The sequence below is a fragment of the Lissotriton helveticus genome, chromosome 1_1 (genome assembly GCF_964261635.1).
Source record: "Lissotriton helveticus chromosome 1_1, aLisHel1.1, whole genome shotgun sequence".
Lineage (NCBI taxonomy): Eukaryota > Metazoa > Chordata > Amphibia > Caudata > Salamandridae > Lissotriton > Lissotriton helveticus.
In genome coordinates, this window is record NC_136057.1 from 675,490,282 (window position 1) to 675,515,849 (window position 25,568).

The 25,568-nt window shown below is 45.6% G+C and overlaps 1 protein-coding gene across 1 annotated transcript in view; it reads right to left on the reverse strand.

The window, feature by feature from the left end:
* The window catches only part of ELAPOR2 (endosome-lysosome associated apoptosis and autophagy regulator family member 2), a 550,871-nt gene extending 535,374 nt beyond the window's left edge, over positions 1–15,497 (reverse strand). The window contains exon 1 of the mRNA XM_078674189.1: positions 15,105–15,497. Within this exon, the coding sequence (XP_078530315.1) occupies positions 15,105–15,245 (141 nt within the window). The 5' untranslated portion in view covers positions 15,246–15,497. The remainder of the gene's footprint in view (positions 1–15,104) is intronic.
* Positions 15,498–25,568: the final 10,071 nt, after the last annotated feature.

The following is a 25,568-nucleotide window of genomic DNA, read 5'->3' on the forward strand; positions in this document are numbered from 1 at the left end:
TAAATTACAAACTCGATATGATAGCCCAAGAAAAGCACAGTGACTTTCGCCTGCTTCAACATCGTTAGGATGCTATGGAAAATGTTCAAGTGGCTACCAGAGAACACCAGGAAAATAGTAGCACAGGCTTTTATTACCAGCAGACTCAACTACGTCAACACTCTCTATGCAGGACTCATCTAACAGCTCCTAAACAGGCTCCAAACCATCCAAAATGCAACAGAAATACTTGTCCTCAACCTACCCTGCCATACTCCCATTTCTCCACACCTCAAAGAACTTCACTGACTCTCCTTACTCTCCTTACGCAAGCGTATTCAATTCAAATTACTCACACACATACAAAGCATTTCACATAATAGAGGCCCGCTTACCTCAATAGCCGCATTGACTTCCACCACCCGTCCAGACACCTCCGATCTGCTGGACTCTCACTACTACAGATACCCCACATACACAAGAACAAAACTAGAGGTTGCATCTTCTCTCACATCTCCCCCAAAGCCTGCAACAACCTACCACAGCACATCAGAGCCTCCCCGTGGCTTGTTGAGTTCTGCAAGAAGCTTAAGACTTGGCTTTTAGTTATTCCCCTTCTCTCCAGAAACTCAGCCAACATGCCTGCGGAGCACCTGGATACCTTCCCAGGTGATTAGTGTGCTATACAAATAAGCATAACATAATTATGCTCACTGTGGCATAGCAATCAAGCTGCACCTCACAGATGAGGCCCAAGTAGTCTGAAACCAGTCTTGGGTTGCTGGAGTTAAAACCTGGCAGTTTGGCCTGAACTATTTTTACGAAGGCAGGACAAGACTGATTTGAATTTGACTACTCTCTCTTGCGCTCTCTAGAGTGACACAATCAGCAAAAAAATGATGAACTGGAATGTTACCCTAAGCTATCGGCTGTGGTTGACATCAATTCATACATTCCTTTCATCACTCTTTGTTTGTACTGTAACATTACACCAGGGTGAAACACATTTCCAGGGCTACACTCTCAGTGTGACATGGGTCATACTCCAGGCGTTGGCATACCTGCTAATGAGAGACGTGGGGGGGGGGGGGGGGGATTTACCATGTTTAGCGGCAGCTTCTTTCACACACCCACAACTTTGACCTCTATGAAGCTGAAGTGTGAGGAGCTCAAACGTGCATTAGCAGTTAGATCAAAGAAGGATAGCACCTTGCAGCTGCTTTTTAACATACTTTCGATGTTGTTTAATGTGCTTAACTCGCAAATTATTTACACATCGGCAGCAACACCCTTCCATTGTGGTTTTCTTTTCAGTCAGCTGTGTCAAAGGCATTTAGATTATCCAACTATTGTTTCCATGAAACCACCCACAGAATGTCTGACAAAGCAAATCCAACCCGAAGAACCCTGACCCAGCGCTATACGTTTATAGTTGCATACAATTACATGATCAATTCTACTTTACTGTCGTCGGGAACATGGTATAAATAGTTTCTTGACTTCTGTTCTGAAGCCTATGATAAATTCTGCTTTACTTTAACGGGAGTAATGTTAGTCAAAAGACAAACGTGTAGATGTTTTAAGGAGTAAATAATTCACTTTTGATTATGTGCTTATCCGCTATGTTGGAATAATTGTGGGTGGGTTTTAGTACTTTTTAAATATATTTGGATAGGGCCATCAAAAAACTACCTTTCGGGGTTACAGCACCTTTTCTTAACATCTCACACTCTGCAGCTGTGCACCTGACACAGAGTCCCTCCGACGCGCGTCATCTTTCTCCTGCTTCTGCAGAATCACCCGGAGACAGTTAGGGAGACCTGCGCAGGAGGTAACTAGGAAGCGCGCGCACCATCCAAGCATCCTCCATTCTTTTCCCTCCTCTTTTACTCAACAACACCCAGGCCCCGATTACAAATGGCCCATTAAATTGCTATTCCTACACAAAACCATGTTTGCACAGGGCGGTCTGAAGTTTACCGCGCACCTGTTATAACCAAGTTCAAAAGGGCTGGTATTTATCAGGAGAAGCGGATTTTGGTGCATGGAGCGCCACAATCTGCAAGTTATTCCCCAAAAAGTTGAACAGATGAAAATTCCGAACATCTGTGTGTCGGATTGTAACGGATGTCATCATGATCACATCTGACACGGGCCACTTACTGTAATCAGGCTCTCGGCCTCTCACCTGGGCTGGTACATTCTGCTTTCTGTTATTCATGATTTGGGTAGGAAGGGGTTAGCCTTGGTAACCCTCCATCTTCAAAACTGTTAATTGCTTATGCGATACATGAAGAATGTTCAGATGAAGGCCTACGGACGAATATATACTACCCCATCTTTAAAAATCAAATAAAGGGACTCGAAAGTAAATATATTTTACATTAAGGTTTCCATTAATGTACTCATCTCGACCTGTAGAAAATGCAGGCCACAAAACTTTGCATGTTGGCTGTCCTTCCACTCCACATCTCTGCTGCAAGTTCCCCCTTACAATCCATTCCAGAAGAAAGCAGCCAGCATTGCTCAGGGAGAGTAAAACCTGGGGGCAGTATACATTCCGGAAAATGCAGACATTTAGGTTCCACCCACAGATTCCTGCCTACATATCTAGAAAGAGTGAGAAATTGAAAAAGAACCAAGAAAGAAATGAGTAGAGGCCGAAGCACCTGCGCCTTTGAGGCAGTTATCACCAAACGTTACAAGATTGCGCTGTAGGGGGTTCTACTGTATTCAATCAATCAATCAATCAATCATGGCATTTGTATAGTGCGCTACTCACCCGGAAGGGTCTCAAGGCGCTGGGGGAGAGGGGTCCGTCACTGCTCGAACAGCCAGGTCTTGAGCTGCTTCCTGAAGGAGAGATGGTCTTGGGTCAGCCGAAGGTGGATGGGGAGGGTGTTCCAAGTCTTGGCTGCCAGGTAGGAGAAGGACCTTCCTCCGGCGGTGGTTCTGCGGATGCGAGGTACGGCGGCGGGGGCGTGGTTGGTCGATCGTAGCTGGCGGGTGGGCGTGTAGAAGGTCAGGCGGTCGTTGAGGTACTTGGGGCCTAGGTCGTGGAGAGCCTTGCGTGCGTGGGTGAGGAGCCTGAACGTGAATCTTTTGCTGACGGGGAGCCAGTGCAGGTCTCTCAGGTGGCCGGAGATGTGTCTGTGTCGGGGGATGTCCAGGATGAGTCGTGCGGAGGCGTTCTGGATGCATTGGAGTCTTTTTTGAAGTTTGGCTGTGGTTCCGGCGTAAAGGGTGTTCCCGTAGTCCAGTCAGCTGGTGACGAGTGCCTGGGTGACGGGCTTCCTGGTTTCTATGGGGCTCCATCGGAAGATCTTGCGGAGCATGCGCAGGGTGTTGAAGCACGATGAGGAGACGGTGTTGACTTGTCTGGTCATCGAGAGGGAGGAGTCAAGGATGAAGCCCAGGTTGCGTGCGTGGTCCGTTGGCTTGGGCGTGGTGCCTAGGGCAGGGGGCCACCAGGAGTCATCCCAGGCGGAGGGCGATGATGCCAGGATGAGGACTTCTGTCTTGTCTGAGTTCAGTTTCAGGCGGCTGTTCTTCATCCATTCGGCGACGTCTTTCATCCCTTCGTGTAGGCTGGCTCTGGCGGTGGCGGGGTCATTGGCGAGGGAGAGGATCAGCTGGGTATCGTTGGCGTAGGAGATGATGTTGAGGTTGTGTTGGCGTGAGATGGCTGCGAGGGTGCTCATGTAGACGTTGAAGAGGGTTGGGCTAAGTGATGATCCTTGTGGTACGCCGCAGGTGACTTCGGTGGCCTCAGATCTGAACGGGGGGAGGCGGACTCTCTGGGTTCTTCCGGCGAGGAACGAGATGATCCACTCCAGTGCCTTCTCTTGGATTCCGATGTTGCTGAGGCGCTGCACTAGGGTGCGGTGGCAGACAGTGTCGAACACTGCAGAGAGGTCCAGGAGGATGAGGGCCGCTGTTTCCCCGTTGTCGAGCAGGGATCTGATGTCATCGATGGCTGCGATCAGGGCGGTCTCGGTGCTGTGGTTGGCTCGAAAACCGGACTGAGAGGGGTCAAGGTATCCGTTCGTCTCGAGGAAGGCAGCGAGCTGTCTGTTGACGGTCTTCTCGATGACTTTGGCGGGAAAAGGGAGGAGCGAGATGGGGCGGAAGTTCTTGAGGTTGGTTGGTTTCTTCAGTAGGGCGCTGAGCTCGGCGTGCTTCCAGCTCTCCGGGAAGGTGGCGGTGTGGAAGGAAGTGTTGATGATGTCCCGGAGTTGGGGGGCGATGATTGCGTCGGCCTTGTTGAAGACGTGGTGGGGGCAGGGGCCGGTTGGGGATCCGGAGTGGATAGTGTTCATCGTGCGGGTGGTGTCTTCGGTGCTGACCGGGGTCCAGTTGCAGAGGGTGGTGGTGGCGGGCGTTGGTTCGGTGGTTGGGTGCGTGGACGGTGCGCCGAAGCTGTTGTGTATGTCAGCGATCTTGCGGTGGAAGAACGAGGTGAGTGAGTCGCAGAGGTCTTGCGAGGGAGTGATGTCGTTGTTTCCGGCGCTGGGGTTGGAGAACTCTTTGACGATGCTGAAGAGTTCCTTGCTGTCGTGGGCGTTGTTGTCCAGTCGTTCTTTGAGTGCTGTCTTCTTGGTGGCGCGGATCAGCTGGTGGTGCTTGCGGGTGGCGTGCTTGAGGGCGGCCCTGTTGTCTGTGGTCTGGTCGTGGCGCCAGGCTTTCTCGAGGGTGCGGCAGTTCTTCTTGGAGTCCTTGAGTTCGTCGGTGAACCATGGGGTTTTCTTGCTGCCGGGTCTGCTGGGAGGGTTCTTTAGTGGGGCGAGGTCATCGGCGCAGGCGGTCAGCCACTGTGTGAGGTTGCTGGCTGCTTCGTTGGGGTCCGTTGTGCTGGTGGGGGGGTTCCGGCTGAGGGAGGCGGTGAGCTGCTCGGCGGTGATCTTGCTCCAGCTCCGGCGAGGTATTGTAATGACAGATCCGGTGAGTATAGTGAGAAGGTTGAACAGTGGGCACCTGTTTAGCGAGTCTTTCCAGGTTAGCCACAGAACTGGTTTCTCTGAGTCACCCAGGCTCTCGCAGTGTTCGGTCAAGCACCTGGGTGCTCTTACGGGCACAAACACACAAAATGGATGTGAGGCAAGGTGTGGGAGAGTGCAGCATCTAAACAAGGCTTCTCCAACGAGTAGCTCGTGAGCGACTGGTAGCTCTCCAGCTGTCTATAAGTAGCACTCCTGTGTACCCCCAGCCTACTAAATGATAAGCTTTTGCTTAGTTGAATTTATATACAAAATTTCAGAAGCGTGTAATGGAGACGGAAATCTGTGTCTTTTCAGAACTAATAAACTGATATTTTGGAGCTAAATGGTTCAATTTGCAATAAATATAGCTATTTTATTGAAAATCCATGTGACATTGGGGAGACCTACTATTAATATAATTACCTTGTTGCCAGGGTATTTCAACCAAGGCTATTATGTATTACAAATGTAGAGCTATCCACATTGACAAGGTCTTTTCTGCATTACTACTGGCAACCGTGCCTGATAAACTGAGGTGATCACCGCTGGCAATCTTGTATATTGTGGCAACCACTTGTAGTCTAGTCTTGTGTGGTCACTATTACAATGCTAATAATATTAGCAGCTCGGGGTGACTTTCATTGATGTTAACTAGCTCTTATTACAGAAAAGGTTGGAGACCCCTAAACACAGTGAGGTTGACAAGAAGCGTGTGAGCAGGACAGAGGTCCTTATAGCAAGAGCACAGTGCAGGGCAGGGGAGAATTGTGCCCCCATGGAACAGGGACCGCTCCTCTACTTCAATCAGCATGATATCTGAACTTTCAAGAAAATTGAAAATAAACCAATTAAGCAAATGCACCTTAAAGTAGACTACTAGATTAGTTTCGGCTAAAAATGTAGGTTTTCCCCAAAAAACTTTACTGCTTCCCCACAGAAACAAAAAATATCCTATATTTTCAAATATTTTACGCAAATTGTACCTATTCTGGTTATGCTTACTCAGCCTCATGAAAGACACGACTCATGTATTTGAAAGAGGGTGCATCATGGTTTATATAAGGGGTGTCCATCACATAAATCAAGGACCCCTGCATGTCTGATGAACGTTTTCATAAGGGAATATGCACTAAGCAGAAGCACAATTTGAGGGAAATGAATATAGGCCTCCTAGGAGGGACTCTGTATAGATTTTGCACATGCCATCATCTGAATGGCCAATTGAAGCACATGTGACATGCCACATGGACCACCTGGTCCCTTGCAAGGGAGGATGGGGGTAGGTGTCCGGGGGGGTCACAGTTTCAGACAATATTCTGTCTTCCTCTTACACCAGTTCTCTATTCCTGAAATGGAGGTGGGCAACGTTATTAGAGTCATCCTGTCTGACACAGCACTAGAGAACCCTGTATCTGCTCAAAGACTGGGTCTCTGAGTGCCCAACTTTGCAGTCAAAGACTACACCCACTCTCGTGGGAACCAACGGTTTCATCCTGAACTGTTGTGGGTGTCATCGGCACACCCTGCATAACTGCAGGCCAAACCATTGTTGTGTTAGGATGTACTGCGAGTACAGCTGTGTAGTAGCATTCAATAGACCAGTGCTGATGTCTCAGGTGCATGTCATTAAATACACCCCCAAACCTGTTGGGCGGTGACTCAGGGGTAACACTTATAACAATATACATGAGAGCTTTAAGGATTTCAGGAGGCGCCATGTCTCCAGAATCCAGGAGGGCAATCTGTTCTGGGTCCAAACTCACATAGAGGGTGTTAATTTAGATATGTGTTAATTCATGGTGATTTGATACAGTTAAAAAAGTGGCTAGGGGAGTCAAATGATGAAGGTGGCCTGGGCTTCTGTGGACCTCTGAGAAGAGTGGCATGTTTAAAATCTTTTAACAAACTTCATTGCAATTTAATATCTATTCACTCCTTATCCGGTGATGCTTCATTTTGCTTTTTGAACACATTTTTTACGGTGTCATTACAACGTGTATATAAGAGCACAGGCAATAAAATGACCAGGTCGTATATTAAATGCCTTGTATGTGGGTGGGCCTGCACACCTAATGGAAAATGTGTTATCCAATTTGATACTGGAATTAAGTTGATCTATTTGAATATGGTGTGCGTGCTACCTCACACTGGGGTTGTAGCCCTAACCCCTGTCTAATAATAACCAATTTCAAGGCCTGGGATTACCTAGGTCTGTGAGATGCACAGCTTCTGTCCCTGAGGTTTCAAATTCTTATTGAAATATTCTTACAATTTTTTCAAGGATAAAAACAAATTTTCACAAAGAAATTTTAAGGTATTGTATTGTGAATAACAAGTAATTTTTAGACATACAAGTGCCTATGAGTAAGCTTCAAAAGTAAACATTTATAATTCACTTATGCTTGTTAATCTGCTTCTTAACAAGCAACAAATCATATCAAAAGTACATATGTCATCAATAGTTCAAAAAGAAAATTCCCAATGCATTTCGGGTTGAACACCCTTCTTCAGGGGTATTTCTTTCCAAATGAAAATCAAGATGATCGAATTCAGTTCCTTCCAAGTGGGACTACAACAAAAATGGAGAATAACCAGAGATATCAAAAATGTCACAGTATTAGCCTTGTACATAATCACCAACTTTAGGATTTGACCTTGGTGGAAAGGTGCTGACCAGAAATGAAGAGAGAGATGTTATGCATGCAGAAATTGCAAAGTGCCCAGTGACTAAGACATCTTATAAGGCAACAAGCCGAACTTGCTCTGCCTGAGTTGGACGGTTCTTACCGGCACATCGTGAGATGTAGCAGAAACTCCAAGTGAACGTGCCCATGCTTTTTTAATTTCAGGGGAAAGTTTGCCTCCCTTCTGGAAAGAGCCAACCGTCCCGGGAATGGGTTAATGGCTAAAACTGAAATGGTTCAACTGCAGTGGCAGGCAGGAAGTCTCCTCTGGTATGAAACCTAAAGCAAAGGAACAGACAGCCTACAGTGGACTGTCTGTTACTTTGTATTCCGTTTCATGGCAGAGGGGACTCCCTGATTTCCACTGCAGCTGAAATAACTGTCCCTGATTCTATGTGCTTGGTGAAGTGGCATAACACAAAAAAATGATGCCCCCCCCCCCCTTGCATTATGTGTGGAGAGGCCCCAGAGTTTCACATATGCTTATTGTTCTTGGGCTGAATGGGGCGCCACCTGAATGGATGCCCTTGTGCCGCAGGAGTTGCAGGGGCCTGTTTTGAGCCCCTGGCTTGGTGAAGTTAAGCTGCTTAGTCTGGGTGTATAATGTAGGTAGGGACTGTACCATTTGCTGGATAAGAATAGGAAGCATTGGAGTTTAGCTAACTTCCAAAGTGCGTTCATGAAAGCATTGGGGGGAAAAACTGAGATGGACAAAGGCTTTGCAAGATACAGTTAGAAAGAAAATGAGGAAAGAAATGGCCAAAGGTCTACTGAAGGACATTTTGCTGTCTGCTTGTTGAGTGATTTAATCAATTCACCCCTTAAGGTGGTGGTCAAAAGAAGGAAGTGTACATACAGGCTGACTGACAACCTATCATGGCCTGAAGCACAATCACTCAATGAATGAATGAGTACATCTGCAAGAAAACTGAACAGTGAAATACATGAACCTGCCTCGGGTAGTGGGGATGCAGTGAAGCTGCTGCTGAAGCTGCTGCTGCTGAAACAGTCAAGTGCAGCATACATTCCACCTTTACCTTGTTCTGGTTCACTTAGCAGGTGTAGTTGAAGGGCCGGAACACGGGGACAAGGTGTTTCCAAAGGGATGTTCTGTGTCATCACTACTTTTATGGCAGTTAAGTACTTTCAGGCAATTGTTTACAGTGACCTCAGGATCAGGACAGTCGATGCACTACTTCGACAAGTGCAAGTATCCTGCAGGTGTTTGAAAAACACCCAAACGTTTTTAGTCCAAGAGAAAACTAAGCCCTCAGACCAGCAGACGAAAGCACAGCTCATAATTCATGTGAAATGGTGGGTGAGTGAGTAAGTGAAGGGATGGGTGGATGGCGGAGTGGATTAGTGAAAGGGTGAATGGATGGATAATGAGAGAAAGGATGGATGGGTGAGTGGGAGGATGGATGAGAGAAAAGGTAAATGATGGATGTATGGGTGGAAGGGTGGATGATGTGCGAGTGAATGGATGGATGTATGAGTGAAATGATGGATGGATTGATAATTGAAAGGGTGGATGGACAGATGAATGAAAGGGTGAATGTAAGGATGGGTGAGTGAAAGGGAGGGTAGATGGACAAAAGGATGGGTAGATGAGTGAAGGAGTGAAAGGGTGAATGGGTGAGAGGAAGGATGGATTAGAGGAGGGATGAGTGATAGGAAGGCTGGATGGGTGGCTAAGAGAAAGGGGAATGGAGAGAGAAAGGGAGGATGGATGGATGACTAAAAGGGTGAATGGGTGGAAGGGTGAGTGGAGGGATGGATGAGTAAGTGAAAGAATGGCTGGATGGGTGAAAGGGTAAATGGCTGGATGGATGGACGAGTGTACGGATGGATAGGGTGAAAGGGTGGATGTAGGGATGGATGAGTGAAATGATGGATTGAAGGATATATGATGGATAGGTTTGCAAATGGTTGAATATGTGTGGCGATGGATGGGCACACAGATGGAAGGACGTGGTGAAATGAATGAATGGTGAAAGACTGAATGATGGATGAAAGAATGATTACATCTTGTAGCCCCATTATCTTCAGAACATTGACTTTCACATTTATGAGTCATTGTCTTTATATAATGTGTGTGATGTAAAACACTCCGACAACCTGCCGTACATACTTGGGATGAGTAGCACTATAAAAGAAATCAAATACACATGAGGGACGGTCTATGCGAAGATGAGGGGCACCATTGGAGGGTGGTAGCAAGGCTGACTGGCCGCAATGAGTTTCAGGCGTTTCCCTTGGAGGCTGAAAAGGTGGGGGCAGGTTTGTTACTGGGGTCTGACACTGCAAAGTTCCTTGTATATCCAGCCTTTTTTAGGCTACAATAAAAGTGGCATCGCTTATATTCAGGTGTGGTTCACCAGGGTCTGGTGACTAATGTACCTGCTGGAAGATTGAGTTTTGAACTGTGTAATAAGCCCCTGTCATTTAACCACACCCACTCACAAACCTGCAGTTAACTAAACACACTTATTGTGTTGGACTTTATTTGCTGGATATGAGGGTGGCGGTCGATTATGTGGTGTGCGAGATTTCAGAAATTTGTCAGGTGGTGGGGGGGGGGACATAAAAAAAAAATCAGCTGGGGGGGGCTCAACCTACAAAAGTTTGAAGACCTCTGCTCTAGATGGTAACTTAAACTTGTCCTGAAACTGGATTAGACTTTTGAGCGAGCCATTGCTAACCCTAATCAAAAAAATTCTCTTCATGGCTCCTGCATCTACTCTCCTCATAAATGTTCTTAGGAATTAATGGATTGTCATATAATGGACTCACTTTGTGGTGATTGGATATTTGGGAAGCTAGAAGCTTTTCTAATTTGTTCCCTCCCTATCTCCGTTGCCTAAAAGTAACAGCAGTAGCGAGCTGCTCTTCAGCTAAACATATCTTGATTTCTTCTCTGATCCTATAGGCATTACAGCAGCTTAAGATAACAGTTGTAGTGGTCCATCAACATACGGCCTCCACTTGGATACTTCTGAAGCTTCCCAAAAGATACATATGCCCTGCAGCACTTCTGTAAAACAGGCCCATATATCTAGTATGTACGCACTCCACTGATTTCTTGTGAAATTGATATGTATCTGTACTGGTAATGTTATCTGTCAATTTCAGTATTTCAATATGGTGCCTTGAATTCTCCTATGACATCAACAATGTCTGCTGTGAGACGGTGAATATCAGTCTCCACCGGAGTGTGCATGATGGCAGGACAGTTACCAGAGAAAAGTGCTGTTTTGAGCTTCACCTTAGTCACATGCACCTAGACAGATGGGAGGAAAACTCGAAACCAGTGGAAGTTGAAAACCTGGCCCTTTTAGGAGTACAAGGTGGAATATCTAGATACTGAACATGCGAATTGTCTTTCAGAGTATGCCCTACCATTAATTTGTGTGTTACTTCGGTGACCATTTTACTAGACATTATAGTCCGATTTCGCTTGCCAGAATAATCTAAATGTGTCGTAGTGATTTTAAAATCCCCATTGAATGGAATCCACGAAGGATCAGTTGTGAGCAGCATTTTAAAATAAATCGATGCCTCGGACTCATCTGATGTTTGAATTACCACCTGGGCTCACCTGATACATTAATTCCTGCAACAAGCCATCTGCCCTTCGAATCACTCTCGTATCTAATGATTTGTGGGTCTTGCAGACCTGGAAAATTATGTCTATGCTACGATGATGTTTAATGTTTAATCAGATGGAAACTGGTGTGTTCCTAAATGTGGCACAAATGCGCACTTGTAACTTGTTTTGTATATCATTTTCTCCTAAGGAAAATACTTTTCGTATGGCGAACACCCCCCCCCCCCCCTCCACACACACACACACACACTCATTCAACCTAGAGTGCTCCCTTCCCATGTGCACCATAGAAACACGCTAAATAGCCTTCCACAGCAATAAATCGTATGTTTCCAGGCCAGGGCCCAGCGTGATTACTATGCTACATAGGGCATAGGGACATGAAGTAAATGCATTCGTTTTTACCAAGTTTGTGCGTACATTCGACCCACCCTTTCCTCTGCTTGCACATGTGCTACCTACCTTTGCTTTGTATACTCTGTTTTTTTGTTTTAAAACTTACTAATGATTGAATGCGTGTTAATCGAAGGGGCCGGTTAATATCGACCACGGGGTGGGACCGATCGATTGATTGCTGGAGACGGCGATAGTTCGCATGTTCATTCATCTGGTATAACTGTTAAACAGGAAACGCTGGCGCCGTAAAAACAATAATACTCCTTTTCCTCTAATCTAAAGGCACAGCTGTTAGAACGTCAACAACAGTCTCCGACACAACAGATAAAAAAATACCAACCCCAGATAGCATAAGGACAGGGCACAGAAGAGGCTACTTACTGTGAGGTATTTCAATTAGGACTAGCACCTCCGGTCAGGCCAGTGGGCCAACGCTCCTCGTGCAGTGATCTCTTTTGTGGTTTTAGGGCATCTGATGTTGATAACATTTTCGCCACTAAGCGACTTGGAGAATGTGTACATCAGTCCCCTAAAGCTCCTTTATAGTTCATTGGCAGAAATTTTACAGTCCTTCGGTGTGCTGGGTAGAGAGCGCCCTGCAGCTCCATTGGATCATGGTCTGTCTACAGTACAGACACGATGTTTTTGATTTTTAATAATTGCCAGGGCTTTAAGTGGGCCGGGTCCTGCCGATGCTCAGCACCGCCATTTCTAAAAAGCAGGTGCCGAGACAGGCATCTATCAGGCTCTCCAATGTTGGCCTCCCCCTCAGGGTGAAAAAACAAACATTTGTAATGCAATAGATCTCGCATTTAGGAGAGTTTAAACAATGGGCATTGGAGATGACAATGCCTTTTATTTATCTGTTTTGAGAACAAAAATAAAAGGCATTGTCATTTACAGTCTCAATAACTCAAACTCTTGTAAATGCGAGACTTATTTCACTACAAAGAAGCAGCCGCCATTGTCCCAGGCTGCTTGGAAAGTGAAAGAACGTATGGCGTGCCGAAGTTCCAGGAAAACATGTTGTGCCTGCAGTAGGAGAAACTCATTGAAGAAGATAGTGCTTACAGACTAAATAAGACATACCATATAACAACAGAAGTACATCAGCTAGTTCTCATGGGAGGTTACAGGCGAAGACAATGTGGTACTAAGGAGGGAATAACAAGCCTATTAATGAATCAGAAGCCAGCATTTACAATGGGCAATGACAAAAGCCAATGAAAATTATGGCAGAGAGTGGGCAGATCTTCACAAACATACTCCAATACAGCATGCATGGCAGAGCCGGCATGCCCTGCTAAAATCTTAATTCTGCATAGTACCACTGCTCAGAGCCTATGAGGTAACTTCAAAGAGACTCGTTTTAGTTCTTTCACAGTCTCATTTCAGAACAGAAGCGTTATCAATATTATATACCTCAAAGCCATGGTTGTTGCTTTTTTATTTTATGCAACTAACAACCACGAACAAAGCCAATAGCCCTGGCTTGGTGTTTGTGTAATGTTACTTGTATTATATATCTGGAAGAAATTACAGAAACGGCAAAATACCAGTCGGGCAGCCCACTATGCTAAACACAGAGTGTTAGCTTACTTTTTTTAAGCCTCGTCTTTAATTGCATCGGCCACCGCCTTTGCAAGACCCCACCCCCAATTTGTTCATCCCACTTAAAAGTCCTGAAAAATGCCAGCAGTCAAACCTAAATATAACGAGAAAAGTTCTCTCTTTAGCGGGCAGCTAAATCTTCCTGGAAACCTAAATCATGACGAGCCACAAGGAGGAAGGACAACTTCTACTGGCCTCGGGTGGCCAGTTACCAACATGGCTCGTACTAATGGAAAGCCATGTTTCCAGACCAGTACTTTACTTTTGCAAGCTATTGAATTATAGTACAGACAATCAGATTGGTTTTAGTGTGAAAACATTACTACAACTCCCAGAATGCACTGATGTATTGAATCCAGTGGAAATATGCGTTGGCTACACGAAGTCACGTAGTCAACGCACAGATGGCGTGACATGACACTAATGCTAGGACGAGCCCTTGGTTACACGAGATAACAAGCGTCTCCCCGAGCTGCACGCGGTGGCACACGAGGCAGCCTAAGCTCTAGAAGCTTCCGGTCAGGTCTAAGTAACTCGACCGGAGACCTTTAGCGCCGTAGTGCAGTAATTACGATTAAAAAAAACATAAGTCGGAAAAATGTGCGCCCTGTTAGGTGGAGCCGCCTGCCCAAGTCCCTGAGGCTGTAAAGCACTCTACAGCTTCGACAGCAGCGACACGGGTTAGTTCTGTCGGTGTAGTTTAGACCATGTCTCCTTTCCCCTCAGCTGTTGTATAACGTTAGAGGTTGTACTAAATGTATCTCAGCTCAGTCACAGGCTCACAGCATAACCTCGGGGAAGTCAGAGGGCTTACATTACCCTGAATCATTCGAAGCAGCACTGTCCCCGAGACACCTGACGAATGACAAAGGGGGAAGATTTCAAATGGGAGTAAAGTGGACCTAATTAAATGGACACGCCTGCTGTTTTCAGTAGGGCACTGATAATTAAAGAGGCCCATCCTTTAGTGTGAAATTAACCACTTTACTTGAATAGTTTGTAAAAATGTTAAAATATGGCATGACTCAGGTGTATGGAACCCTGGGCATATCAACATCACATACTAAAGGGCCTTTTATGGGTTCATTGAGAGCACAGAGTGTTGCCACTATTTGCTTCCTACTTCAGTAGCCACTTCAGGGTCTGAGTGGCATGTAGTGCAATCAGGAAGTGCCTGAAAGGCTGGTATGACAGGTCCGTGTATAGGCCGTTTTTTGTGCTATTTGCGGTCTTGTTTTTATGGTATGCAGGGCCGGTTTTTATTGTTGCTTTTCCTGATATTAAAACAAACCCTGCCTGCAGCAAGCAAAAATCAATGCAGTCTTCCGTACGTTGCAAAGCACTTATTCATCTGGTCTTTACACGCTCAAAATGACCCACTTTGCAAACAAGGGGTCCGTTTTGTAGTTTATTCATTCACTAATGTGGGACACCTTTATTATAGTGCTAAGGCCTATTTTCAGTCTCGGTCCAAACATAGTTACAAGGCCAAAAGAAATGACAAGTCGTTAAGGTGGGTTATAACCTGTAGCTTTCAGTTAAAGGCATCCTCTGCAGGTGCACTAACCTGCTGAACTGTTTACAAATCATCACAAACGTGACACGAGAAGGGGAGCAATTTAGCGTTTGGGGTTCGGGCACAGGTATCAGTATGGTGTTAGGAGTCCACAATATACGCTGATTTAGGGCAAACAATAGTGTGGCAAGTAAAGCGGTTTGTTCTATGGTCAGGATTAAGGGGTCGTACACATATTATACACCTACAAGGTGATGTCCACGCGATGCGAGTCATCGCAGGGACCAGAGAGCCGCAGATTGAATGATTGAGAAAGAGCCGCCCGGACTCACCTCTGTGCAGCGGGGAGGCTGCTCGGCCGCTCCCAGCAGCGCGATCCGAAGGAGCAGCAGGCAGCAGCCCAGAGCCCACGACGGGGGCCGGGTGGACCGGCTGCCGCTTCCCGAGGCTCGCCTCCTGCGCTCCGCGTCCATCCTAGAGCTGCCCCTGCGGGCGTGGACAGCAGTACCGCTCACGCTGCTCCAGTGCCCGCGGCCAGAGATGCGCTTAACCCGGGCCCTAGCTTCCAACGTGTATGTAGGGTCTGGAGCTCTGTTTCCGCGGCCCCTTCCTCTTTCCGCAGACCCTTCCCTCGCGGCGCTGCCGCTCTCACCTACCCCGGCTCGGCCTGGGCTGGGATGGGATGGAGCAGCAGCGGCACCGCCGGCCTCGTGACGTCACCAGACGGAGGAGGCGGTGAATGGGCGCGCGCACCCCGCTTCCCCTGCCGGGGAGGACGGGGCGCGCGCCCCGGGGCTGCTGCGCACAGGCACTGCGTGTCGCCTCCATCTACTGTAGGATGCTCGGTCTTTGTTCACCCCGGAGTGAATGGCGGCGCTGTCACCTGTCAGTGATTCACTAGGCTGCCCGAGCCCTGCCATGAATACCACGCTCCTGGAGAGTACGCATGTGTCACCCTGCTTTGTCACATTCACCCTATGTCTTCAACCCATTCGTCTTTATTTTCCGTACATATTTACGTTTAGTGTGGTTTTAACGTAACACCGTAATTGCAATGTATCTAAATTTATTACAATTTAAAAATAGGATGGGTATCTCTAACAATGTGTCCCTAATAGTTTTAAAATCATGAATCCTGTTGCAGAGCTTAAAGTGGTTGTCCAGTATAGAGAAAACATCTCTTTATCCAGTCCTGTATCGAACAATCACTAACATTGAGCGTTGTACAATGGTTCTTGGTTTGATGATGTCTGCTGGATTTTGCAATGTATAGGGTTGTATGTATTTACCTCTTTCTTTGTTCTCGCCCTCTTTTCCCCTTTTGCATCTCCCCTTGGATTCCTCTATTGAGAACGTTGGGTTATGAAGGTTTCGAGGTGGGCAGTAGGGAGGTCAATTAGACGAGGTTTTGTGACAGTGCTCTCTGTATGAACTGTACTGAAACTTATTAAAACTGCAATGACCTAATTTAGTGTTATTTTTGCCGCACAACACCTTTCATTTGGCAAAGAGGATGGGATTGCAGTGTTTCAATTTGCAGAGCACTGTTCTGATTTCTTTGTCTTACTCCTGCGTCTTGTTGCAGAGATCCTACTACCCGATATGCCTTGCATGCGCATGCCACCAATCTGTATTTTGGGATATCCTGGACTTGGTTCTCTCTTGAAATGCGATCATCCTTTCCTTTGCCACACAGTGGGAACGTTAGGCTCTCCCTTACATCTCCACCCACTGCTACCCATATATACCCCCATGTGATTGACCGCACCTACTACAGACTATGTCCTGCTGCACTCCTCCCAGATATACTGGATATTTCCACTGAGGTTGGTTGGTTGGTAGTTGGACAGGCGAGATCCAAGGAGGGGGTCCTTGGGTACCCCTTCAAGTGTTTTGCATGAAGCATTTCACCTCGGGGGCACCAGCACTCCAACTCTTATTTTCACATGGGTGCTATCTGGTCTCTTCAATTGACTTTTATGGACACTGCATTCTACTGCAGCTTTTAGTCCCTGTCAGTTTCACCACAGCTCAGCACCTGCCTGCATGAGGCCAAGTTTTCATTACATGTCCAGACGAATCTTGCTTTAGTTTATAATCTCTGCTCCTCTTTCATTGCATTAAAACAGCCCTGTTGAAAAACTCCTTTTGGAGAACACTTACCTTTGAGAGTGTTCGTGTGCACTCTGCCAGCATTACGGCCATTCAGTAAATATTTTCCTAATTTTTCTCCAACGCTTGTGTTTGCCTCTTTCCTGCTTCATGCTATTATTGTGCATTTAACCACGCTGTACAGTTATATTCAATGCAATTTGGTCTACCCCCCCAAAAAAACACAGATCTCCTGGAAGAGGTGAAAGGAGGAACGTTTGACTCCCCTGATCGCAATACTTGATAGAACATAGGAAAGTTATACTCCTGCACTGTTTAGGATCAGAGGGAGAGGAGACTTTTATACCACTTCGTAAAGTTGAACCTCCTAAAGGTGATGATGACTAGAGTGGACACGGGGAAGCTATGATCCGCTTAGAAAGTTACTTTAAACCCACCATCAGTATCACATTGGAAAAGTAAATTTTTTATACTGTAGACAGCGGGATGGTGAGTCATTCAATACATCTCTGACTGCTTTGAGGGGACATTCTATTACCTGCAACTTTGACACGGCAACTGACAAGATACAACAGGATCAGTTCATGGTCAACACTAATAACAAGCATATACAAGAAAGGCTATGGGTCATGGGGGATGCAGATCTTGTAGAAGTTGTTAAACCGGCCAATGCCATAGAGCAATCAGCATCTTGTGTAAAGGAGGAAAATGAAGGAAGACATGACAGGAAAAAAATGGTCACACATGCAGTGTAAACAGCAAATATATAAAAAAAATTATAATAGCAGAAATAGGAAAGTGTAAAAAATAGTCATTCATGTGGCATCATTTAGAGGTTATCCCGCATTGAATGAGTGTTGTAGTATGTGTGGTTGGACAGGACATTTTGCTCAAGTTTGCCAGGAGGGCAAGTTTATCACTAAATCCAGGATAGCACAAGTATTAGACGAAAGTGTGACAAGAAACAAACCAAGAGAAGATCTTATATTGGAGAATAGTAGCATGGTGGTGTTAGTCGCTGGTGTTAATAGTATTGACATTCCTAATAAAGATACATCTCCCAAATGTGCATTGAAGATGTGAGGAAAACTTTTGGTGATGATAAATTCTCCTCCACACCTTTACCACTAAAGATAGATTTGATCTGATGTTTGCTTCAAGTGTGCATGAAATGACAGACCCTGATGTCAAAGCAGTAGTCCTTGATGGAAGAAACAATGATTTCCTGGGTTATTTCACAGAGATTGTGCAGTTTAATGGAAGTGCTGCTGGAATCAAAATATATGTGCCTGTAAAGTGAGTTTGCATGCTATGCTGGAGAGACCGTTTATGAGCAATAAGGGAACCCAATGTATTGGTCAGGGACCTTGGGTAGTAATGAGTTATAAACACAGTGGTCCCTAAACAAGGACAATAAAGTTTGAACAAATGAATATAGAACCAGAATCGGCACTATGTTTGAGCCTGTCCAGCCGGACAGATATACTTTTAATTCTTACAATTGTATACACAAAACAATAAAGTGGGACTCAAGCCTGCGTCCTACTAGGTGTACATATAGTAAAACAGAAGCAACAGACAGGAAAGCTCAGGCAAAGCAACTTGCTTGCATATTATATGTTTGATTAGTGCAAGCAGAAATATGGTGAGGAACCGCTACACATAAATGATATACATGAAAAAAGTGTTAACGGAGTACATAAGGTCGACGACGTTTTGATTCCTTTTGGAAATGATTGGGATCATCATAAGGACAATGGGACTACATGCCTGAGTCAAAGGATGCCATTTACTAGTGGGGATTAGCTGGCAGTGGTGTGTACCGCATCTGCGGTCACACTGCTGTGGAGGATCCGATTAATGCGTAGATCATCTTTCTGTTGAGATTGCCAGAAAAAGGTAATGCTGTGAATCTTGGCCCTACGGGATAGGGCAGAAGGCGGAACCGCATCCGCAGTGAGCCGCACATGGCAATGGTTTCAATGAACCAGTTAAAGAACCACTCTCGGTGTCACAACACTACACCGAGAGTAACTCCGCATTTTGCACAAAAACAGATAATTTTCAGATGCAAAGACTTTGGAAAAGCACAAGACTGAAGAGCGCGCGATTATGGCCCGGCCTCCCGGATCCTCGCCACTCCCCCACACTGCGGCAAGGTCAGCCCGATTGGCGACCGGCCGCAGCAATTACTTCCGGGGCAGCAGTGACGTGTTTCCTGCGCAGAAGGGGGTAGAACCATAGGCCTATTTAGGCCACTGGGCCACCCAGCACGGTCTCTCTTTCTCCTGCGCCGGACCCCGGGACTGTCCTCTACTAGGAATCTCCCTAAACCCTAAAACTACCCTTTACCACCCAATAGCCTTACCCACCCCTAAACCTTAAAACACCCATGCCACCCAATAACCATACCCACCCTAAAACCCTAAAAATACTCTTACCACCCAGTGCCCCGGCTGCAAATGCCATGTCACCACACCCCTAAACACGCTCCCCCGATGCCGACCTACAAATTGACCAGCACAACACATGCACCTAAGGCACGCCTGGACAGCGACCAGCTCCAACACCACCATTGAGGTAACTTACTCGTGGGAGGAATTGCTCACACTTTAAACCGCTAACTTACTCAAGGGAGAAATTGCTCACACTGAACACCTTCGGTAAGAGACCTTCATGTTCTATCCTCCAGTCACAGGCAAATCTGGACACCGATTGTCCAGTTTGAAACCTTACGCTTTGTAACTTTAAAACTAAAGATACTTCCTCAACCAAACTAATGAGCACGAATAAGCCAATTATTAAAGAGCCTCTGAAATGTAATATGATTAATGCTAGATCTCTCATAAAAAATAAAATTGAGTTTAGCAACTTCATAAATACTAATAAATTCGACCTAGCCTTCATAGCAGAAACTTGGGCTTGCCTTTTGTCCTGGCCTGATTTGGTAGCCGCCTTACCCATAGGCTACTCTATATTCAGACTAGACTGGCCAAGTAAAAAGAGTGGGGGCCTAGCGATAGTATACCCTAACCATCTTACTGCCAGGTACTCACCCTTTTCGTATAATGCAAAGTACAAAGCCCTGACTTTTAAATTTGGACTGAATCCAAATAACACCTTTGGCAGACTGCTTATTTACCGCCCACCGGGCCCCAGATCCTCATTCGTCCAGAATCTATATTTAGTACAACAATTTACACCAATCTAGGTGACTTTAATTTTCTCTTAGAGAACGGATTGGACAACAAATTAGAAACTCTAAAAGAAACCATGACCAGCAAAAGCCTAAATTCAATAGCTAATGATTCTACTCATGTGCCAATTCACAGCCTTGACGGGATCTTTCGACAACCCCTACATAAAAATTGGAAAAATACTGCCACTCAATTGGTATGACCATTCAGCAGTAATTTTCAACATCACACGGACAGACAAGCCACTATCCTTAACCTAGCCTCATTCAATGAGAACAACATTCCCATGGTATAAACCACAGCCCGAAAAATAAAAAATGGTCCTCAATAAGACAAAACCTACCTATGTCAAAAACCTGGACAAGGTTGTCTCCGAATACCTCACTTGGTTTGAAAACGCTGTCAACCAATTAGTTCCCAAGAAAAAATCTACAAATCATAGACCAATGCCCACCAAACCCTGGCATTCAGAAAAACTTAAAACACAAAAACAACCATGTCGTAGATTAGAACGCAGAAGGAGACAACACTACAGTGTTAACAAAAGACACCTATACAAAAAAATCTCAAAATGTATATAAAACCATGATTTTCAAAGAAAAATCATCTTTCTTCACCAATAAAACTGAAACCACCAAAAACTTCATGAAAGAGCTCTTTAAAACAGTCAAATCACTCTCCAATGTCTCTGAAAACAAAAATACTAACTCATACCAGTCCTTCTGCAATATGCTAGCCGCCTTTTGCCAAACTGCAAAAAATATTTACGAGACTTTTACAGCCAAATCTACACTGACCTTACAGCCACATCTACATTGACCTCTTGTTCCTCCAGAGAGATACCTTACTCAACCAACTCAGAGTCTCCCTCTAACCCGAGTAACTATCAACCAATATCCCGACTGCAGTTTCCAGTGAAAGTAATCGATAAGGCCGTGAACCATGAGCTGACAGCCTTTATAGATGCTGTTGGACTTGGCCCTTTTTGCAGGGTCATCCCTTAACTTTTTGCCTTCCTCCTATATTTTGTCTGACCTATTGTTGGCTATTTTATGACTCTGGGCACTTTACCACTGCTGATCAGTGCTAAAATGCATATGCTCTCCCTATTGTAAATTGATGTATGGATTAGTGATTCCATGTTTAGCTATTTTGGTTTACTTATCAGATCCTAGTCTAGTGCACTGAGTGTGCCAGGGCATGTAATCCAGATGCTGCTGGTGGGCCTGAAGCACTGGTTGGGCCACCACAGAAGCAGCCTTGTAAAATGTGTCTAAGGTCTGCCATTGCATAGCCTGCGTGCAGTCTGGTACTGTCATGCTGACTGGCAAGTGCACTAACTTGCCAATCCCTAAACCTTCCCTTTTCTTCATATCAGTCACCCCTATGGTAGGCCCAAGGCAGGGTGCATTATAAGTATAAGATTGGACAAGCCCTGGTGTGTGTGGCATGTCCTAATAGTGAATTACAGCCATTTTCGTTTTTCCTGGGAAGCGGCTGATGTCTCTTCCCTGCAAACTGAAAGAACAGAAGGAGTCTTGTAAACAAAGTGCTCCACGACTGTACTTGCCTTCCACAATGTTGGCTCCACCTCCTGTGGGGCGTCTGGTGTGCCTGCCCTGCACTGTAAAAGGAAAGGAGAAGTCTGGTAAACAGAGTGCTTCAGAACTGGTTTGGACTGGGCAAAGGCCCCTCTCCCCTCAGAGATCAAAGGATTTTGGGGTATAAATATTGGGACCCTGATCCCATGAAATTATATCACTTTGGACTACCAGAAGAAATCTTTACTGACGAGAAGAACCTGAAGAAACTGAGGAGAGACTATTCCCAAGCTGAAGTGCTGCTTGGGGGATTGGCCTGCAGTGGTTGCCTTACTGCCAAAGGAAGGAGAAAGAAACTTTGTGTACTTTGCTTTCAACTTGTGAAGGATCTCCAAGGGCTTGGAAAAGAGCTTGCCTCCTGCTGAAGACTCAGGGACAACAGACTTCACCCCCCAGCTCCCCAGAGTTCTTGTGGAAGTGTCTGCTGCTGTTTTGGGCCTTCTGAGGAACTGTGTGTCACAAGGAGCTTGAAGCGCGACTCAACGAGAAGAAGCGTGTCACCGCCGCTGTGCCTGCCGTTGCAACTCCGAAGGAGGGTGTCGCCGCTGGAACTGTCGCACTGCACCGCATCGGAGAGAAGCGTGCCGCAACGAAGAGGAAGCGTGTCGCCGTCGCTGCTGCTGACGTCGCAACTCCGAAGAAGGAGGGTGTCACCGCTGGAGCTGTCACACTGCACCGCATCAGGAGAAGAATCTAGCAACGAGATCAGAGCGTGTCGCCGTCGCTCTGCCTGCTGTCGCAACTCCGAAGCATGAGGGTGTCGCCGCTGAAACTGTCGCATTGCACCCCATCGACCAAGAGCACCTCGCATCCCCGAGAAGCTCGCCGCCATCGGAGCTGCTGCCGTCTCATCTTGGATGTCGCCACTGTAGTTGTCGCATTGAGCGGAAGCTTCACGCATCGTGGAGAAGAGCGTCACCGCTGGAGCTGTTGCCGTCGCATCGTAAGGGTGTCACCGCTGCAGTGCACGCATCGAACAGAGGGCTTCTCACATCCCCCGAGAAGCGTGCCACATCTGGAAGATCTTCACGTCTTTATTTCTTTGTATCTGAACTTTGCTGAATTTCTCATCGCTGCGACATTGCTTGTCGTAGAAGCACAACGCAACTTAAGGTACATTGACCCAGAGTGTCGCATTAAGAACTGAACTGAACTAAGCTTAAATCTACCATCTTAAAGTAATCATAGTGTGTATTTTTGTCGTTTATGGTCTTGTGGTAATTTTATATAAAGTCTACTTATTTTTTATATAAAACCTGTGTGGTGTCCATTTGTAGGGTTGTCACTGTATTTGGTCACAACTGCTTAACTTACAACGCCTCTGAAGTAAGTCTTGACTGCTCGCGCCACGCAGCCTAGAGGGTGAGCAGGGGTTATTTTAGGAGTGTAATCCCCTTGTCCTTACTAGAGGAGAGGGTCCCGATTTGTCACAAGTACCTACCTGTGCCAACTAGACACCCCCGAATCTAACAGATGCAAATCATCTTTTCGATCCAACCCAGTTTAGCTTAGAAACCAACACAGCACAGACTCTGCCTTAATTGTTGCATCAGAGGATGTAAAAGCCTCGATTGACAAGCTGATAAAAACATTTCAACTCTCAGTAATATCTTATTTTTACAACATCCAAATTTTGGTCTCGGTCTCAGGCAACCCAGACCACTCTGCTGTCAAATTCCATGACTGCATGAAAAATAAAGGAGACTAGATGAATAATAAATGTTTAAAGTTGAACTCAGGAAAGACAACTGAGGTCCTCCTGTGTGGAAACTATACCTACTTTTGGTCTCCTAGCTGGTGGACCCAGGATATGAGTGCTTTGCCAACGCCAGTTGAAAAAGTAAGAAACCTGAGTATCCTGTTTGACAATAGGCTGACATTTGATAGCGAGATCAATCAGATTTCTTCATCTGTTTTCTACATCCTCAAAATAATCAGGAAAATTATTCCTTTTATCCCAACTAACCTCCAAAGACAGTTGCTACAAAACTAATTCTATCTAAACGAGATTACGGAAATACCCTATACATTAATATGCAACAAAAACTACTGACCAAATTGCAAACATTGCAAAATACATCAGCACGTCTCCTATTTCGAATACCAAAACATCAGTCAGCAGCAGCCCTTGCACGTAGAGAGTTGCACTGGCTACCTACGAAATAAAGAATAACCTTCAAGGCACTGGCACTGTGTACTGCCTTCAAGGCACTTCATAACACAGGGCCCGAATACAGGGCCGGACTGGCCATAGTGGGCACCAGGCAATCCCCCGGTGCGCTGCACGGGTGGGGAGCGGTTTTTGCACCTCCACCCTAATCCCCTAGTGGGGAGGGGGCGGGGCAGCCCAGCACTTTGCCAGGGCCTGTTGTGGTTCCCAGTCCAGCCCTGCCCGAATATCTAATAAAAACCTTTTCCTAGTATATCCCTGTCAGACCACTACAATCAATGGCAGCAAATATTTTATAGTCCCTAAATTTAGGAAATCGCATTGGGGAGGTAAATGCTTTGCTGCTTTTAACAACCCAACTGTTAAACTCTCTCCCTCTCGAACTGAAAGAAATTACTAATCGCCCACAGTTCAGGAGGAAAGAACTTAAAACATGGCTTTTTAATCAATAAATTCTTAGTGGTAAGTCTGTTATGTTCCCTATCAAGCAAAATCACTGTTCACACTGGTTTCAGAACAAAGCAGCGCCAAGACGCCCATGGGTAATCGAGTGCTTTATAAGAATAAATACCATGACATTTGCATGTAGGCAGAATTTGTCAGATTAGTCATGATAAACTTTGCCAATGATTGAGTAAACTTGGTACAAATATGTAGAACAAGAGGAGGTTGAACTATATTTTCTTAGCAGGAGCCATGTTATATAAAGACATAAACTAGAGTTGGTAGATATTCAATTTGTTTTCCTTCTTGCATTAGATGAACTACAACCTAATTTTAAAGTTCTGAAACAAGCTTGCTTGGTAACGCATTTCAGTGGAATATGGGTAAGGAAAATTCAATATTTGTAGTCAAGTTGCAGATGCTTTTCAGGTCTTAGCTATGCATTGCAGAATCATATTCCTCTCCACCTCTGAAATATGTCTACCCAAATTTAAATCCCTTTCTCCCCAAAAACACAAACTTGGTGAAGTTACTGTTCTAATGGCTCTCTATAGTTGCTTCACTAACTTCCTTTCCCTGTCTATCGTCAGCAGGCAGTGAAGGATTGTGTGAGTCGATGGTTCATCATATTCACACGCTCATGTTTTTAGGGCATCTTCATGTAGTGCCACATGGGTAAAGAACTGCCACACTGAAGTGGAATGGTCCTCAAGTTAAGATAGTTTCTTACTTTACTTTTGTCATGCATGTGAGCCACCTACAACATACCTGTCTCTGTGCATAGTGATTTTCTCTACAATGCCCAACCAAATGAAATGTAGGGAGTGTGCACAATGCGGTAAAGGTGTTTAGAGCAGCGCGCAGCACTCAAGGCTCATTAAGGACTAACCTGCCCTTCAGGTGACTGATCCTTGGAGCCCAGATTCCCTGCAGAAATAATATGGCTCTCGCCTCTCTGTGCACCGTCCAAGCTTGCAAACTCCCTAGGGATCGTGTTTGCTTAACTCGAGGAAGCAAGGGGAAGGAGCGTGGGATGAGAGAGTTAAAACTGTTGACCCACACAGTACTTCTTCGAGATTGTCAATAAACTTTGTAACCTCTCATACACACCTTTTCTGAGTTGGAAAAGAAAACATTGTTGGACCAATTTTATTCCCAGGTTTTATGGATAGTACTGAACAATAATGTTTAACAACATCTATATATATATCAGTTCTTTCGAAAAGTGACACCACTTTCTCTCCTTAGGTTGTACAAAATTCTGAGATGTGA